This window comes from Marmota flaviventris, chromosome 10 (genome assembly GCF_047511675.1).
Source record: "Marmota flaviventris isolate mMarFla1 chromosome 10, mMarFla1.hap1, whole genome shotgun sequence".
NCBI classification, from domain to species: Eukaryota; Metazoa; Chordata; class Mammalia; order Rodentia; family Sciuridae; genus Marmota; species Marmota flaviventris.
In genome coordinates, this window is record NC_092507.1 from 21,248,452 (window position 1) to 21,267,765 (window position 19,314).

Here is a 19,314-nt window from a genome sequence, read left to right on the forward strand (position 1 = left end):
AATTTAAAATGGGAGAGGTTTCTTAGGCCCAGTATATGAAAGGTTTGGATTTTTTTCATATGCTTTTGTTTTAATTGGATTGTAAAGGAGATAGTTAATTAGGGAGTGACAGTTTGGAAGCTGGGAAGATTGAAATACTTCTTGTACATTGACTTTGGCATCCTGCTAGGCACTTTCATTGTTTTTGTTTAATCCTCCACCCCTTGGAGGCAGTATCACTTACTTATAGATAAGGAAGTTGAAATTCAAGTTAGCAGCTTGTTGAAACTTACTATAATACATAAAATGAAGAGAGGTAAATAGGTGGTTCAGAGTAACTAAGACACATTAATGATGTTCTGTGAGGAAAAAAGGCAAAAACCTGAAGCAAGATAATGGGAATGAGAAGTTAGATTTGAAGAATGTGATTAGACATATTTCCTGACTAGTTTTTTTTTTTTAATATGGGAGAAGCAGCAGTTTAGGGTTAGGATTTGGAAATATTGTGGCACCCCCCACCCCCAGTAGGGATTGAACCCAGGGCCTTGCACATGCTAGACAAATGCTTTGTTACTGACCTACATTCCAGCCTTGTTTGTTTACTTGTTTTTATTACTGGTACCTGGGATTGAATCATTGCATTTTTTATTTTTGGACAGGGTCTTACTAAGTTGCTGAGGCTGGCCTCAAACTTGGGAATTCTTTTCTTAGCTACCTGTTGCTGGGATTATTGGCTGTGCCACCATTCCCAGCCTTTGTATTGACTTCTTGAAAGAAGTATTGGTTGCCTGTGGGACAGGAACAGTAACGATATATATATTAAGGATGGGGATCTGGAGCTTGGAAGAGAGAGATCTGCTGATGGGAATTTGGGAGTTTTTGGCTGTGTAGGAAAAGGCATAGAACATTTTATTCCATGATGATTCAAGAATATTGATAATGGGGGCTGGGGATGTGGCTCAAGCGGTAGCATGATCACCTGGCATGTGTGCGGCCCGGGTTCAATCCTCAGCACCACATACAAACAAAGATCTTGTGTCTGCTGAAAAACTAAAAAATAAATATTAAATTCTCTCTCTTTCTCTAAAAAAAGAAAACTGATAATGAAAATGATGAGTAACAATACTGAATAGTTCATGTAGATATAAAGTCGCACAAATTCAGAAAGCAGAGCTGTTAGGGCTGGGATGTGGCTCAGTGGTAGAATGCTTGCCTGGCATTTTGGAGGCTCTAGGTTTGAACTTCAGCACTAGAAGGAAAAGAAAGAAAAAAAGAAGAAAGAAAGCAGAGTTGGTGTTTTAAATATATAGAATGGTTCCAGAGTCACCATGAGGCGATAGAGAGAATCCCCAGAAATAAAATTCAAAGGATAGGTTAAAGAGGAAACAAATGAAAGAAATGAGAGGGAGTAGTCTGAACTTAAAAAAGAACATGGAGGTATACTCAGCGTATTCAGAAGACTACACAGAGGTTACAGATGCCAAAGTAAGATTGTTTTGCTGTTAGGGATGTGAAGGTTTGATCTCTACACTTCATTCAGTAGCATTTGTTGTTTGTGTATCCTTCCAACTCTTCCCTATGTGCTGGATCTTTCCACCTATCTGTTTGAAACCTTAATGAGAGAAGTAAGACTACTTTTTGTTTCACTAGTATGGACAATTTGCATAATTTGGTCTATGTAACAATGTTTCAGGTACAACTGATATATATTCCTTTGCTTTGTTTTCCAATGCTGGGGATCAAACCCAGGACCTTTAGAATGCTAGGCAAGTGTTCTACCACTGAATTATAAGCTTGAAAAGGCTAAAGATTGATCCAGAAAGAACTATTTTTCTAAACTTAACATTTGTAGGGCAAGGGCTAATTGGCAATGCTAGAATAATTTAACCTGTACTCAGAATACATTGAACTAAGAACCACTTAGATATGAGACATTCTACTTTTGTCAAAAGTAACTTTATTCCTGTTAGCAGTTTTTGTTTTGCTTTTTTTTTTGGTACTGCGTTGTTTTTGTTGTACTGGGTTTTGAACTCACTGAGCTATATATATCCCAGCCCTTTTTAAAATTTTGATACAGGGTCTCATTAAGTTGCTTGAACTTGAGGTCCTTTTGCTTCAGCCTCCCCAATTGAGATTATAAGTGTTGTTCACCATGCCTGGCCTATTTTCATATCAGTTTTAAAACTTTCTAGTCTTGGATTAGTAATGGATTTCTCCCACCCCAACAGTACTTACAAGGACGAATTTTACATGCACAGCTTGATTCTTGAATCATCTCCTCCATGAAGCATAGTTTAAAAAAACACTAGATGACATGAAGTTTGGGGTGGGAGGAATGGTGCCTGGAAGTTGATCTGAGAGGTGGGGAGTTTGTTTTGAAATCAAGTGAGGATTCTGCAAGTTCAGCATCTCTTCAAGGTATGTTGTGATGTTTAGTTGGGGCAAGGATGTGTTAGGGGTGAAGATTTACTGCTAGAAGAGAAGAAGAGAAAGGCTTCAGCAGTTTGAATGCTGTAGTGTAAGGGACAGTGCGATAAATTTACTTTCTTGTAGCTCTTGAAAAATTTCACGTATAGAAGAAAAAGTTCTGTTCCTGAATTAGGGCAAACAAAGGTGATCTCTTTTCTGCTTTTGTAAATTCACTATTGAATTCTGTAAGTTTGTAAATGAGCAAGGAGAAAGGTTGAGTGTGGCAGCTCAGATAATCTTTTCCGGCTTTCTCCTTTGAAGTAGGTAGCGGTTTAAATTTGTATACCGCCACCACCTACTGGACACAATTCCAGTGCAAGCAAAACTAGTTCAAATAGCACTCTAATGTTTTTCATTCTTGTTAAATAAATAGTTGCTAGTTGAACTGATTCAAGTAGAGTTAGTTATAGAAGATAGCAAGGAATCATGACATACCAAATGAAACCATGTATATTAAAGTGCTAATTTATAATATGAGACCGAGAGCAGAAGAGAATAGCAAGACCAGTTAGGGCTACAATCATTAGGAATTTTTTATGGAAGACTTAATTGAATTGGGTCTGGAAGAATGGGTAGAGAAAGAGTGGAAAGATGAAGGAAAATACAGGCAGTTGCTCATCTTTCCAACTCATTTGCACTTACACTTACAAGCTTGCTGTATCTGAGGATTCTGCTTCAGTAATTTTAACCAACTCTGGATCAGAGATATATGGGAGCTGGGCCCACCAGCACACACCTGCAATTCCAGTTACTTGGGAGGCTGAAGCAGGAGGATTACAAGTTCAAGGCTAGCTTTGGCAACTTAGCAAGACCCTATCTCAAAAAAAAAAAAAAAAAAAAAAAACACCATAGGGATGGAGTTCACCTTTGTTTCAGTCCCCAGTAATGGAGATGGGGTGAAGGAAATCTTCTGTACTAAATACGTACTAGATTTTTTTTTTTTTTTTTTTGGTCATTTTCTTAAACAATAAGTATTATGGAGGGGGGCTTGGGCAATGGTAGTGCTTGCCTAGCATGTGCCAGGCCTTGTGGTCAGGGGCACCATATGTGAGTTTTTTTTGTTGTTGTTGGAGGGGATTTAACCCAGAGGTGCTTAACTACTGAGCCACATCCCCAGCACCATTTTTTTTTTATTTTTTGGTACCAGGGGTTGAACGTGGGGGCACTTGACCCCCTGAGCCTTATCTCTAGCCCTTTTTATTTTTAACTTGAGACAGGGTCTCCCTAAATTGCTTAGGGCTTTATTAAATTGCCAAGGCTGGCTTTGAACTAGCCCCATTTTTATTTTTAATTTTGAGATAGGAACTTGGTAATTTAATTTGCTAAAGTTTTCCTTGAACTTGAACTCCTCATGCCTCAGCCTTCCTAGTCGCTGGGATTACTAGGCATGCACCATAATACTTGACCATATGAGAGGATTGCATAGGTTGTTTACAAATACTGCACCATTTTCTATAAAGGACTTGAGCATCCTTGGATTTTGTTACATGTGGAGAGTTCTGCAACCAATCCTCCATTGATACTGGTGCCAGCTGTATTTAAGATAATTATTGGTGCTTCTTGAAGAGATAGTAGTGGGCCATCTGCAAATGCAGATTTTAGCCCTGTTATTCAGGAAAAATATGCTAATGCAACATTTTGACCCTATGTGAATTTTTTTGGTAAGGTGTGGATAGCACATAGAACTTTTGTTTTGGAGTGCTGGGGATGCCCTATCAATGAGCTACATCCAGAGCCCTTTTAATTCTTAAGTTTGAGACAGGTTTTCACTGTTATTGAGGCAGATCTTCAATAACTTATAATCCTGTCAGCCTCCAGAGTAGCTGAGATTTTGGATGTGCACCACTGCACTTGGCCCCTTAGAACTTTTATTATATAAAGATTATATTAATTGTAAATTTTATTTGTCATTATAAAATATTGCCAGTTATAAAAAGTAAAAAATTAAAAGGCACAACACTTCTGATAAACCACTCATTGTTTTGGTATTTTTTTAAATCTCATCTTTACCTAAACAGTTGATTATGATATAGTCTTTTTAATATATAATACTTTATGTAGTATTTACCTTGCCTTTTCCCTCTTTACACTTGAAGTATTTACCCTTATTTAGATATTTGTTGGGTATCAGTATAAAGGCCCTTTTCGTATATCTTCATTTTCTTGTAATTATCCTGTAAAACAGGTCAAATTATAGTTCAGTGGTAGAATGTTTGCCCAGCATGCTCTGGAGTATGTGTTCAATTGCGATGTCATCAAAAAAAAAAAGAAAAAGAAAAAGAAAAAAAATTGTCTAATTAGGAAACTGAGATTAAAAAAAGAATAACTTTCTCATGATTCTTTCCTAGCAAGTAGGGTTGAAATTTTTTGCTCCAAAGCTGTTTGCTCTTTTATCATGCTCCTTTACGTTTACCACTTAAAATAGCTAATGGAACCAGGCATGGTGGCCATATTTGCCTGTAATCCCAGCTACTTGGGAGGCTAAAGCTGGAGGATGGCGAGTTTGATGCCAATATGAGCAATTTAGTGAGACCCTGTCTCTAAATAAATAATAAAGGACTGGTGATACAGCCTGGTGGTAGTGTCTTTGGGGTTCAGTCCCTAGTATCACAAAGGATAGGGTTAAAAAAAGAAAACAAAACAGTGGTTCTTCTGTATCTAAAGCCAGTCTGATCTTTGTGGTCATATGAGAACATAATTAATTGAAACTTGAACCTTTATTGAAGCACTTTAATCTCCCATCACAAGAATCCAAATGGAGCAAATTGGATCTACTGTTTATAACTTCCATGACCATTTGCTGAAAGTTTTAAAGGTTGTGGTTAATTACAGGCGTCAAGAATTCAAATGGGGCTGGGGATGTGGCTCAAGCAGTAGCGCGCTCGCCTGGCATGCGTGCGGCCCGGGTTCGATCCTCAGCGCCACATACAAACAAAGATGTTGTGTCTGCTGAGAACTAAAAAATAAATATTTAAAAAAAAAAAAAGAATTCAAATGGTCTGGATAATGTACATTGAGAGGCTATAAAATCGAATTGGAAAGTTTATTCAATTTTGTACACAAGCTGCAAGGTTCCTTCCCTTTAATGGCATAGCTAGCATTGACGTCCAGACAAGTTCTTGGGTAATTCAAAGTGATATATGGCAAAAGTTAGTTTGTTTGGGGGTCAGTGGACCTCAGAAAGTGGTGAGGAAGGGAGCAGGATGGACCTGGAGGAGAGCTTTGGAGTACTAACTTCAAAAAATATTAGAGATTCAAGATAACTTTTGAGCTGTATGTAAAGTTTGAAAAAAATATATTGGGGCTGGGGATGTGGCTCAAGCGGTAGCACCCTTGCCTGGCATGCGTGCGGCCTGGGTTCGATCCTCAGCACCACATACAAAGATGTTGTGTCTGCCGAAAACTAAAAAATAAATATGAAAAAAAATTCTCTCTCTCTAAAAAAAAAAAAAATATTGTGTCCACCTAAAACTAAAATATAAATATTTTTAAAAAAAAAAAGAAAAAAATATACTGATACCAGGCTGGGGGTATAACTCACTAGTAGAGCACTTCCCTAGTGTGTCTGAGGTCTTCATTCCATTCCTGACATGGAAAGAAAACAAAACAGGCCTTACATTAAGAGTTAATAAATTACTATTTTACATTTTACCTAGTAAGCATCCTACATATTTCTTATAGGATTAGCAATTATTATTAAAGCTGGTCACCTACAGTCCTTGCTCCTCAGAAGGCTGAGGCAGGAGGATCTTTTTTTTTTTTTCCCTGCAGTATTGGGGATTGAACTCGTTTGGTTCTCTACCACAGAGCTATATCCTTGACCCTTTTTATTTATTATTTTGAAGCAGTGTCTCACTAAGTTGTTCAGGCTGGTCTAGAACTTTCAGACTTCATGGTCTAGAACTTTCAGACTTCCTGCCCTAACCTCCTGAGTAGCTGGGATTACAGGTATGTGCTAGAATATTCAGCTAAACATGTTAATTATTTTTAGAGTTGTCAGATGATTTTAAACTAGAAGATTTAACAGTCACTAGCCATTCTGAAATTGCTCAAACTGTTATGTTAACAGCTGATTTTTAAGCTGGGCATGGTGGTGCACACCTGTAATCCCAAGAATTTTGGAGGCTGAGGCAAGAAGAATCTTAAATTTAAGGCAAGCTTCAGCCATTTAGTGAGGCCTAAAGCAACTTAGCCCCCCTGGGTTCAATTCCCAGTACTTTTAAAAAGAAAAAAAGGGGGGAAAAGGCTTTTAGCTGGGCCTGGTGGGCCTTGTGACGCATGCCTGTAATCCCAGTGGTTTGAGAGGCTAAGGCAAGAGGATTGTGAGTTCAAAGCCAGCCTCAGCGAAATCGAGGTACTCAGTGAGACCCTCTCTCTAAGTACAATACAAAATAGGGCTGGGAATGTGTATAGCTCAGTGGTTGAGTGCCCCTGAGTTCAATCTCCCGTACTAAAAAAAAAAAAAAGGTCGGGGGGGCTTTAAGAAGGTGGTCGATTTTGGAATGTGGTGAGAGGACCCTTTAAGTATATTATGTATGATGGGTCCTTTTAAAAAAGATTATAGCCTGGGCATTGTGGTACACATGTAATACCAGTGATTTGGACAATGAAACAGGAGGATTGTAAAATTCGAGGTCAGCCTTGGCAATTTAGACATTATCTCCAAAGGGGGAGGGGTACTAGGGATGTATCTCAGTGATTAAGTGCCCCGGGTTCAATCCTCAGTACCACCACCACCCCTGCCGCCAAAAAAAAAAAAAAAGTGTGGAGTGGGTAGGATTGGATTGTTAGGAGGGTTAAATGTAGATGTATTTGCACATAGGTCTTTTTATGAAGGATTTGGGCATACACATGCCCTTCTACATCTTTGGATTAATCATCAGTTTCTTTTCTTTTTTTTAAGTTATAGGTGGATGCAATATCTTTATTTTGATGTGGTGCTGAGGATCGAACTCAGTGCTTCACACATGGTAGGCGAGCACTCTACCTCTGAGCCCCAGCCCAGTCATCAGTTTCTTTAATAACTTTTACATGATATTAATAATGCTACTGGGAATATTAGGACTGGAGAGTGCACAGAGAGTGTATGTGGCAAAGTTCACGATGTTCAGCTGAGAAGTAATTAATGAAATTATTGTGGATGGTGAGATTGAAAAAATTCAGAAGTGGAGTTGAAGTGAAAAACATTTTCACGTATGTGGAAAGTATATTCTAATGATTGCTTCATTCTTTGTAAATTTACCTATCAACTACAGAGTATCCTTGGGCTGGGGGTGGGTTGGGGTTTGACATACCATTAAAAACAATTGTCTAATACAGTCATAGTACAAGTCAAAGTCAGTATTTCCAAACTGTTTTGAGAAATTATTTTGTTGTGAAATTAGTTTCAGTTCAAATGCAGCTCTTAGTGGAGAGCCTAGCAGACAATTTCATTTGGTTTGGAAATAAGTGTTTTCAAATCTTAGTTTTTAGTTATACTAAAACAAAACAAAACAAAATCCTAACTTGTCCTTTATTCTCATTTTAGAAATTACTTGCCAGGTTTATTCAGGTACTGAATATTTTCAGCCTTTATTTCCCTTTCAGTGAAATGTATATTGGATTTGAGCTACGAATGAACAATCTTGGAAAAGAATTAGATGGTAGGGAACGTTATTAATTAATGTGTATACATCATCCTGTTGCTTCTGCTTCAGTTTCAAGAACTTAAGTCCAACAGAATGTCTGGTCTGCACCTAGAAAAACTGAGGGGATGAAAAAATAGACCTTGTAACCAAAAGTATTTTTAAAAAGGAATAGGGAGCTGGGTGCAGTGACATGTGCTTGTAATCCCAGTGATTTGGGAGGCTGAGGCAGGAGGGTTGCAATTTCAAGGCCAGCCTCAACAATGTAGTGAGACCCTAAGGAACTTAGACCCAGCCATAAAATAAAAAAGACTGGGGATGTGCCTCAGTGGCTAAGCGTCCCTGGGTTCAATCCCTAGTACCAATAGATAAATAGATCGGCAGGTAAATAGGATTAGAGCTGTAATTCATTGGCAGAGCACTTTTCCCACTACCTCACATGTGGGAAATCCTGGGTTCAATCCCCAGTACTCCCCAAAAGAAAATGAAATAAATTAATATGCTTCAGTTTTACTGTCCATTTAAAAGTGGAAGGAAGAGTGGGGGTATAATTTACTGGTAGAGTGCTTGCCTAGCATGCTCAATGCCCTGGGTTCCAGCACTGCAAAGGGAAAAAGTGGAGGAAGAGGGATTGTAGGAGAAATAAGAAAGGATATTAGACTAAATAGAGGAAAACCAAATATATAAACTTAATACATTGACATTAAAACCTTTCAAGTTTCAGTCAGGCACTGGTGAATTCCTGTAATTCTAGCTATTCTGAAGACTGCAGGAGGATTGTAAATTTGAGGCCACCCTGAGCAATTTAGCAAGACCCTGTCTCTCCGAAAAAAGAGCTTGTGATGGAACTCAATGATAGAGTGCCCCTGGGTTCAGTCCCTAGTACTTTGGTGGTGGTGGTGGGGCAGCTTTCAGATTTCTAAGAGGTTCTTGTGTTCCTCCCTTATCTGTGACTTATCTGCTTTCTGCAGTTCATTTACCTGTGCTCTTTTTTTTTTAACTTTATTTTTTAATTTGTCTAATTATCAACTGTGTTCTTAAAGCATTAAAAGGAAAATCCTAGAGAGAACACATTCACATAGCTTCTGTTATATTGAATTATTATGATTATTTTTAGTTATTTTCATGCCTATTACTGTGCCTAATTTAGAAATTAAACTTTCTCATAGGTTTGTATGTGTAGGGAAAAATACATTATATACAGGGCTCAGTACTATCATTTCAGGGATCCACTGAAGGGCTTGGAAGGTATGCACTTAGAATGAAGGGCATCAGCTTTTTATATGTATAAATTTGAAGTAACATTACCACTTTGTGGTTTTTACGGTATTTTCTCTAGAGACCAAGTTTGTTTTTCTTGGGGTAGGAAGGCAGGGGAATGCTGAAGATTGAACCTAAGGCCTTGTGTATGCTAAGCAAGCACCATTGAACCATATCCCCAGCCCTATGATCAGGCTTAAAATAAGAAGGGGCTGAGGTGGAGTGAGTAGTTTGAGGAGTAGGCATTAATTGTTATTTAAGCCATAGGCACAGAGGTTGAGAGTTAGAAATGTATTTTCCTTGTTTAAACGCCCCTCCCTCTTAGGGATACTGGGGATTGAACCTAGGGCCACACATTAAGTTAGGCAAGCGCTCTACAATGTCTTTAAATTTATCTTTATTTAAAGATTGGGGCGGGCATGGTGGCACATGCCTGTAATCCCAGCAATACAGGAAGCTGAGGCAGGAGAATTTAAAGTTTGAGACTTAGGAGAGTTGGAGAGACTCTATCAAAAAAAAACTGGCTGGGGATATAGTTCAGTGGTAAAGCACCCCTAGATTCAGTCTCCAGTAATCCCCCCAAAAAATTGGATAGAGAAATTGATCAAAGGATACATAATTACAGATAGACTGGAGGAATAAGTTTAACACAGCTCTTCTGCATAGTGACTGATGATGATACGTTGTATGATATTTTTATTTTGTGTATGATATGTTCTCTCCATGAAAAGGACAACTAGGCCCCTTGCCTAGCATGAGTGAGGCACTGGATTCCATCCCTGGCACCATATAAAAATAAGCAACAAAATAAAGGTATTGTGCTCATCTACAACTAGAAAAAATTAGGGAAAAAAAAAAAGGACAACCATATGAGGTTGCTTAGGGCCTCCCTAAGTTGCAGGGGCTGGCTTTGAACTGGTGATCCTCCTGTCTCAGCCTCCTAAATTGCTGGGATTACAGGCGTGCACACTCATGACTGGCTTCTTAACACTTTTTCCAGTTGTGGTGTTGTGTTTGTGCATGTTTTGTTCTTTTGAGCTGGTCTTGCTTGGAGCTCATGGTCTCAAGCAACCCTTCTGCCTCTGCTTCCTGAGTAGCTGGAACTACTAGCTGGATTGCTAATTCACTGGAATGCTAATTCACTATGGCATATGGCTTCCAGTTTTATTGAGGGTTTTTTTTTTTTTGTACCAGAAATTGAACTTGGGAGTACTCAACCACTGAGCCACATCCCCAGCCCTATTTTCTATTTTTATTTAGAGAGAGGGTCTCACTGAGTTGCTTAGTGCCTCAGTGTTGCTGAACCTGGCCTTGAATCTTCCTGTCTCAGCCTACTGAGCCACTGGGATCACAGACGTGCGCCACCACTCCTGGCTTTTTTTTTTTTTTTTAATAACATTTTTAGGAATAGGTGGACATAATAACTTTATTTTTATGTGGTGCTGAGGATTGAACCCAGTGCCTCATGTGTGTTGGGCAAGGTCTCTACCTCTGAGCCACAATCCCAGCCCTTTTTTTTTTTTTTTTTTGTAATATACATTTTAGTTTAGAATCATTTTATTTCATGTCTCTTCAGTCTTTTAATCTTCAGTGACTTCAAGAGACGTTGTCCTTAGATCAGTTAAGAAGTACAAAATGTCTGTTTATGTCATTATTGTTAATGTTAACTTTGATCATTTGTGTACATCCATAGAACTCTCCACTGTAGTTTTTACTATTTTTTCCTTTAATAGATGGGAAAATATTTTGAGACTGTATAAATACTTGTATCTCCTTAAAGTTTCACCCTTTTGTTTTAGCATTTATTGATAATTCTTGACTGATTCAGATAATACTGTGATAAGTGTTTACTTACATTATAGATTTAGCCAGTGGAAGGCCCCTCGAATAGGATCCTATTGATTCTTGCTCTTTTCAGTTTGCTTTTTTTTAATATTGTTTTTTTAGTTGTAGATGAACACAATGTTTATATTTTATTTATTTTTTGTGGTGCCTTGCACATGCTAGTCAAGTATTGTACAGCTGAGTTACAATCCCAGCCCCTCAATCTGGTTTTCTTAAAAATCAAAACAATATTTAAAAAAATCTTGGGGCTGGAGATGTGGCTCAAGCGATAGCGTGCTCGCCTGGCATGCATGCGGCCCTGGTTCGATCCTCAGCACCACATACAAACAAAAATGTTATATCCACCGAAAACTAAAAAATAAATATTAAAAAAAAATAAAAAATCTTATTTCATTCTTAATATCTTGTGAAAAGTTTACAGTTATTTTACTGATTCTAAATTCATTTACTTTTCAAGATGATTTGATGTGAATGTTTAACTATCCTTACATTCTTCAAGGAGATGAATGTTAATTACTTTGCTTTTTATATTTTTGCAGTACTGGGGATTGAACCTAGGGGACTATCACTGAGCTACATTCCCAGCCCCTTTTATTTTTTATTTTGAGATGGTCTTTCTAAGTTGCCTAGCGTGATCTCAAATTTGTGATCCTCTTTCCTCAGCCTCCAGAGTAGTTTGGGATTATAGACATGTGCCAATAAGCCTGTCTTGAGACTAAGTATTTTAAATGCTGTTATTAAAAGCATACTGGTGAACTTAATGTATTTCTTAGGACTTGGTAAGACAGTATTATAAAGTTTTATGTTTTCTAATTTAGCATTAAAATTTGGGGCAAATTTAATCTGTATTTTTGAGATTGAATTAAGAAGGCACAGTTTCGGGACTGGGGTTGTGGCTCAGTGGTAGAGTGCTTGCCTTGCATGTGTGAGGCACTGAGTTCAAACCTCAGCACCACATTAAAAAAAAAAATAAAGGTACCAAAAAGAATAAAGAAGAAAGACCCCAATAAAAAATTTAAAAAAGGCACAACTTCAAGGTGTGTGTGTGTGTAGGGGGGCCAGTGCTAAGAATTGAACTTGGCCTTACATGCTATAGGTAAGTGCTCTGCCACTGAGTTACTGCTCTGAATTTTGTTTTTCATTATTCTAGGGATCAAACCCAGGGCCTCATGCATGCCAGGCAAATGTTTTACCACTGAGCCACACCCCTAGCACAAGGCACAATTTTATTTAACAGTTAAATCTTCTGCTAAACTTAAAAGTAGTTAGTGAGGTTTTCTTGTAGACCAGGTTTTTGCTTTCTAGGAGGCTTTTTTGTGGTGCCAAGGATTGAATTTATGACTTTATACATGGTAGGCAAGTGGTACCACTGAACTAAACCCTTTGCCCCTTCCTGGGAGCTTTTGATGTAGTTGTTGCTACCTCCCATGAAACATGGCAGTGCAATTTCAGTTTCAGTTGGGGGTGCAGATTTAGGAGGATGTTGAAAGCTGCAGTGTTTAAAGAAGTCTCAAAAGAAGGGAAAAGAGATTGAAACTTTACCTTGAAGAACATAAGGAGAGAAGCAAGACAGTCTTTGCTTAAAGAAAATAAAAGCAGTAAGAATTGAGGAATTGTCAGATGTTCAATGCCTGCAATCTCAGCTACTCTGGAAGCTGAGGCAGGAGAATCACAAATTCAAGGCTAGGGCACTTTCCTATCATGTTCAAGGCCTTGGGGTCAATCTGCAGTATCACCACATTTTTTTTTAATATTTATTTTTTAGTTGTAGTTGGACACAATAGCTTTATTTTTATTTTTTGTGGTTCTGAGGATTGAACCCAGGATGTTGCACATGCTAGGTGAGTGTTCTACCGCTGAGCCATAACCATTATGGGGCCATTATCACCACATTTTTAAAAAGCAATAGGAATGAGCTGGATGTGATGGCACATGCCAGTAAACCCAGGAGGCTGAGGCAGGAGGATTGCAAGTTCAAAGCCAGCCTCAGCAATTTAGTAAGGCCCTAAGCTAAGCTTAGTGAGACCCTGTCTCAAAAAATAAAAAGGGCTGGGGATGTGGCTCAGTGGTTAAGAGTACCCGGGGTTCAATTCCCAGTCCCCCAAAATAAAATATAATGATGTGACTTAATGAAGAAACATACTTGAAGCCTAAGGTGTATAGATGTTGGCAGTAATAGAAGAGGCTAGGTAAGTGGTAGGTCTTTGTAGTTTATGAAAGATAAAACTAGGTAGATGAATTTGATTGTTTTAAGTAAAGTGCTGTTGAAAGTTTGACCAATTCCAAAGATTGTTTTATAACAGATTTTCCTATTATAAATAATATATCCTTTATTGAAACTTGGGGGAAATATATGGGAAGGAAAGGGGGAAAAAATGAATACTCCTGCTCAGGAACATCAAAACTTTTCAATTCTTTTAGGTTGGACTGAATTAATTTTCTTTTTTAGAGAGAGAGAGAGAGAGAGAGAGAATTTTAATATTTATTTTTTAGTATTTGGCGGACACAACATCTTTGTTTGTATGTGGTGCTGAGGATCGAACCCGGGCCGCACGCATGCCAGGCGAGCGCCTTCCGCTTGAGCCACATCCCTAGCCCCTGAATTAATTTTCTTACTTGAATGATAATTGATTCCCACAGACTGGAGTATATGAGTGAATTATTAATATTTTCAAAGCAATTTCTTTTAAAAATAATATCCCTGATCTTGGTTTCTCTGAAATCTGGATATGTGAAGTGTGGGACATCACAAAAACATTTTTTTCTGAATAAGCAATTTGCTTTTTCCCCCCTTTTAACATTCATAGAATAAGAGTAGTAGTCAGTTCATTACAGACTCATTCTTTGTTAATTTTTGTGTAAATATTTGTAATAACAATGTAGAAAGATCATGGATTTGGTAGCCTTGTAGTCCTGGTTATGGATTTTGGTTCCTTTTTGTCCTTGGGCAAGTAATTTCTTTGAGTTTTAGATTTTCTTGTCTCTGAAATAAAAAATAAGCAGGGTGTGGTGGCACAGGCCTATTATCCCAAGGGTTTGGAAGAGTGAGGCAGGAAGATTACAAGATTGAAATCAGCCCCATCAATTTTAGCAAGACCCTTCCTCTCTCAAAAAATGAAAAGTGGGCTGCAGTTGTGGCTCAGTGGTAGAGCGCTTGCCTAGCATATGTGAAGCACTGGGTTTGATCGTCAGCACCACTAAGGTATTGCGTCCATCTACAACCGTGCCCCCCCCCACCCCCCAAAAAAAGGTAAAAGTGTTAGGTTTGTTGGCCTACACACCACCCGGCAACTCAGGAGACTAAGGATGGAGGATTGCAAATTCAAGGCCAGCCTTAATGACTTAGTGAGGCCCTAAGCAATTTAGTGAGATCCTCCCTCAAAATAAAACGTAAAAAACAGCTGGCGTTGTGGTTTAGTGGTTGATTACCCCTGGGTTAAATTCCTAGTACCAAAACAACAAAAAAAGGAAAGGACTGGGGATATAGCTCAGCGGTAAGGTACTCCTGGGTTTATTCCCTAGCATTGCTCCTGCACACGCTAAAAATAAACAGGAAAAATAACAGTCCAAGTAGGGTCATTATGAAGATTGCTGTAATATATATGTACAGTGCCTAGATCTTGGAAACTTAAGTGATAGTATGATTTCTACCAAAAAAGAATAGCAACTGACAGTCAAATCATAGTTACCTGTGGGTAAATGGGAGCAAATGTATAAATTAAGGTCTGTGAACTCCTATTTTCCACTTTTGGGCTTTTTTCCCCCATTCATTTTTGTTGTTGCTATTGTTGTAGATGAACACCAATACCTTTATTTTTTAACCCAGTGCCTCACACATGCTAGGCAAGTGCTCTACCACTGAACTACAATCCCAGCCCCATTCATTTTTTAAAAAGTGTATTATGATTTCATGTGTACAATAGATGGCTTTTAGATTAAATTTATGAAGGACTCATAAAGACTGAGTAATAAAATAAGCCTTTAGTTTTTTTTTTCAAGGAAAATGCAAATAATCCATCCCTAAGTGAATTTATTTAAGCTCTCCCTGGGGGAATGTGGGTGGTTTTCTTGTCCTACCATGGAGTTAGATCTTTCTATAGTCTGTTCATCAGTGTTTCACAACCCTATGAGGTATTTATCTTTACATTATAGAAAAGAAATTTGTAGTCCATGAATATGTTCAGGTCCCTGGGATTAGTGTAGGATTTCCATGTAGGTTGATCTGACTCTAGTACGCATAGAATTTTGTGTGTCATTTTTGTGCTTCCCTTTCAGACCACTGATGTATGTTTGAAGTTACTTCCATTAGGATGAAGTTACATTAGAATGAAGTTAGGCTAATAATTAGCCTAAAATAAGTATAATAATAAAGTGAATCTGTTTAGTCATAAAATAGGACTTTAACGGGCTGGGGTTTTGGCTCAGTGGTAGAGCGCTCGCCTAGCATTTGGAGGCCCTGGGTTCAATCCTCAGCACCACATAAAAATAAATAAGTAAAATAAAGGTATTGTGTCCAACAACAACAAAAGAATTTTTTAAAAATGGACTTTAAAAGTCAAAGAAAAGTAATTTTTATTAATTGGGATGCTTGGGTGTTGCTAGCTGTTTAAAATCGAAGAAATATAAGTCAGTTTGCTGGATGTGGTAACACATGCCTGTAATCCCAGCATCTCTGGAGGCTGAGGCAGGAGGATCACAAATTCAAGGACAGCCTAGGCAACTTAGGGAGACCCTGTCTCAAAAAGGGTTGGGGATGTGGCTCAGTGGTTTAAGTGCCCTGGGTTCAATTCTTTGTACAGAAAAGAAATAAAAGCCAGTTTATTTGTGGAAATATTCTATTTAGCATAAATAACTTAAACTTTAAAGTATGTTCAGATAAGTTTTAACTAATCATTTCATTCTTTTTTTCATAGGAACGTCAAGGTCGTGGAAAATAGAAAGCAGTTCTGAACAGACTGCAGCAACGGTTGCATCTGCATATCCTAAGAGGAAAATTGACCTTCAAGAGAATTAGGACTTTTTTCTTAATTTCATTGACTTCAGAGACGATTGCAGACTTGCAGTTTAAGTATTGGAATTTCACAAAAGACATAGGACTTAACTGGAAAATGAAAAAAAAAAAAGAAAAAAAAGAAAAAAAGTAAACAAAAAATTCCTCTAGGTAGTTTAGGTGAAAAATGTCCCTTTTATTTTGGCTTCAGTTGTGATTTCAGAGCATAATGCTTTGGTTTTTTTGTCTTTTACTATGTTTTTCGGATTTTTAAGTCCGTAAGTGCATACAGTTTTCTCTAATTTTTAAACCCTTTCCTCCTCCCATTTTGACATTTGCACTTGGAGAACACTTGAGTTGCAAAGGTTGGGTGTCCACCCCAGAAAGTGGGAATTTGATTTTTCCCTTCCGAACTGGAAGAACATTTTTTATGAAGAATTTTTGTCTAGGAGAAATTTAACAGTGTTACCCAAGGTTGTGTCTTTAAGGGTGGTTCATTTTCTCTGACCCTTTGTTACTCAAAGTAAAGTACTAGGAGTCCTAAGAAATGTTCTGTTCTTGTACATTATACTGATTAAGTCAGGATTAATTTGATTTCAAAGCTAAGAACAGTGGTAAAAACTCGTTTTCAGAAATGCATTTTGGAAGAGAAAAATATTGTAAAACGTGTAGTGAATGTTTCTTCAGTTTCTTGTTCAGCCAATGAGGAAAGGGCATTGCCTTTCTTTTTACCATTAATCACTTCTCAATAAACGTGAGATCCTGTTGAGCATCACTTTTAGTACCATTTAGTATTATTTGAATCTGCTATATGTTGTGAAAGATTTAGAGTATAAAGAGTTCTAAGAGGCAAGATAGCAACTAATTTAGAAAGTTTGTGTTGAGAGGAAATAGTTCAGATTTGCTTTGTACCTAGGGCTGTATAACCATGACCCCTGCAAAGCAAGGTGGGTCAATATTCATAATGCTTTATTTCTGGATACTTTCCAGAGAAGATAGAGCCACTGGTAAATCATTCATTCAACAGATAACTGTGTTTATTAGGTGCCAGGCACTACTAACTCCACAAAACTCTGGCCAGTGATAGTAGGGGAGGTGGTAGCACCCAGTATCCAAGGATATAAGTGTTTAATCTAAAATATGGGTTATTGCTTGGTGGTGCATGCCTGTAATTGCAGTAACTTGGGATTCTGAGGAGGAGGGTCACAAGTTCAAGTTTGAGTCAGTCTTAGAGACTTATGGAGACATTTCTTGAAAGGGCTAGAGATGTAGCTTAGTGGTAAAGTGCCCCTGAGTTCAATCCCCAGTACTTAAATAAATGAATGAATGAATAGGACTGGGGATATAACTCAGTGGTAGAGCATCTCTGGGGGCAAAACAACCAAAGTATGTTTTATTTAGACAGTATTCCACATGGATTCGTGTCCTAAAAAAATGAAATTCCAGTGAACCCAAGTCTTTGGAGTGACTTATAACCATACAACACTTAATTCATTCTTGTTTTTTCACCTAGATTTGAAGGGCTTCTGTGCCTTAAAGATTTTTTAGCTCTTAATATGTCCCAATTCAGGGGTTGGGAATGTGGCTCAAGAGGAGAGCACTTGCTGGCATATCTGAACCCTGGGTTTGATCCCCAACACACACACACACACACACACACACGTTTAATTTTGGAGAGGTAGTTTGTTTAAAAACATCTGTACTAAGAGAACTCTGAAAATGGGTCTTAATACTTGTTGACACTTTTGCCCTTAAGTGACTCACTTACCCTCTTCTGCATAGCCCAGGCTGCTAAGTCAAGGGTGCAAATGAAGTAAGTCATTGCTGATTTTTAATTAACATTGTAGTTAACACTTAGCAGGCAACAACTTTTTATATCAGGGATACAGTGTAATATTCTGGATATTCCTGTCAAGCTTTTTGAAGTAACATTTCTCCCCGCCCCCAAATTACGGAAATCCTTGTGATTTTTCATTAGTTTGAATTTGCCAGATTTCCCAGTAAGAAATGGGCTGGGTGTGTGCTGCATGCTTATAATCCCAGTGACTGGGGAGGAGGCTGAGGCAGGGGGAATCACAGATTTGATATCAGTGTCAGCAACTCAGCAAGGCACTATCTTGAAATAAAGGGCTGAGGGTGTAGCTTAGTGGTAAGCCCCTGACCAAGTCCCTGGGTGTGTTGAATCCTCAGAATGGGGCGGCAGAGGGGAGAGCAACACTCACTATTTCCACTTTTAGCCTTAACTTGTGGAACTTCTACAGGATTCCCTTAGGCTTGTTTAGTATTTTGCTTTCAAGCAGGAAAATAATCCAGAGAAAAGCAAATTTAAAAGCAATTTTGCTTAGATTTTCCTATGTTGAATTCAAGTTGGATATATACATTCAAGACTTTTTTCTTTTTTTGTAATTTGATATGTTAAAAAGTTCAGTAGTTGCTTCCCAGTCTTTATTTTCATATTACATATAGAAAATACTCATGGCTTTGGGAATAGACAAAAAGGAACTATACCTCCTAACAAAATCACTCATTTCACCCTCCTGAGTGTGAGGGGTTCAGGATCGTGGACTTCTGTATTAAAAAGAACCCAAAAGCCACATTGGCTTTTTCTTTTCTATTTTTGTAGTGTAAGAAAATTAGACTTGACTTTTGGGAGGTTGATTTCAAAGTTGGTTTAGTGAAGGCTCCGAAATGCAGTTGAACCTAGTTGTTTACTGAAGACTTGCCACTGGGAATTTTTAACTTTTGACTATTCTCAAGGCTTTGTTCAGAATTTGCTGCTGTTTGTGAATTTTGTAACGTTGAAGATAGCTGTTAAAGATGAGGGGAAATTGAATCTTATACCATCAGTGTCAAAAATTCAAAGATTTTAAGACTTCTAATATGAACAAAATACATAAATTTTATATGTACTCAATTTTATTTTAACTATATTTGATTGGCTCTGTCTTCTCGCAATATGTTCCATTTAAAAAAAAAAACTTACTTTGAAATAGATTTTTTGGGAAAAACATGGGAAGTTCTCATGGGAAAAATAATATGGGAAGTTCTTTACTAAGCTTCCCAAGTGTCAACATCCTTATAACCATAGTAAAATCATCAAAACCAGTACTACTAAATGATCTACAGATCTTACTTGAATTGTGCCAG

General features: G+C 37.9%; 1 protein-coding gene across 1 annotated transcript in view; it reads left to right on the top strand.

Moving 5' to 3' along the window:
• Positions 1-16,942, top strand: part of Ythdf2 (YTH N6-methyladenosine RNA binding protein F2) — a 34,885-nt gene extending 17,943 nt beyond the window's left edge. The window contains exon 5 of the mRNA XM_027937387.2: positions 16,091-16,942. Coding sequence (XP_027793188.1) covers positions 16,091-16,114 — 24 coding nt within the window. The 3' untranslated portion in view covers positions 16,115-16,942. The remainder of the gene's footprint in view (positions 1-16,090) is intronic.
• Positions 16,943-19,314: the final 2,372 nt, after the last annotated feature.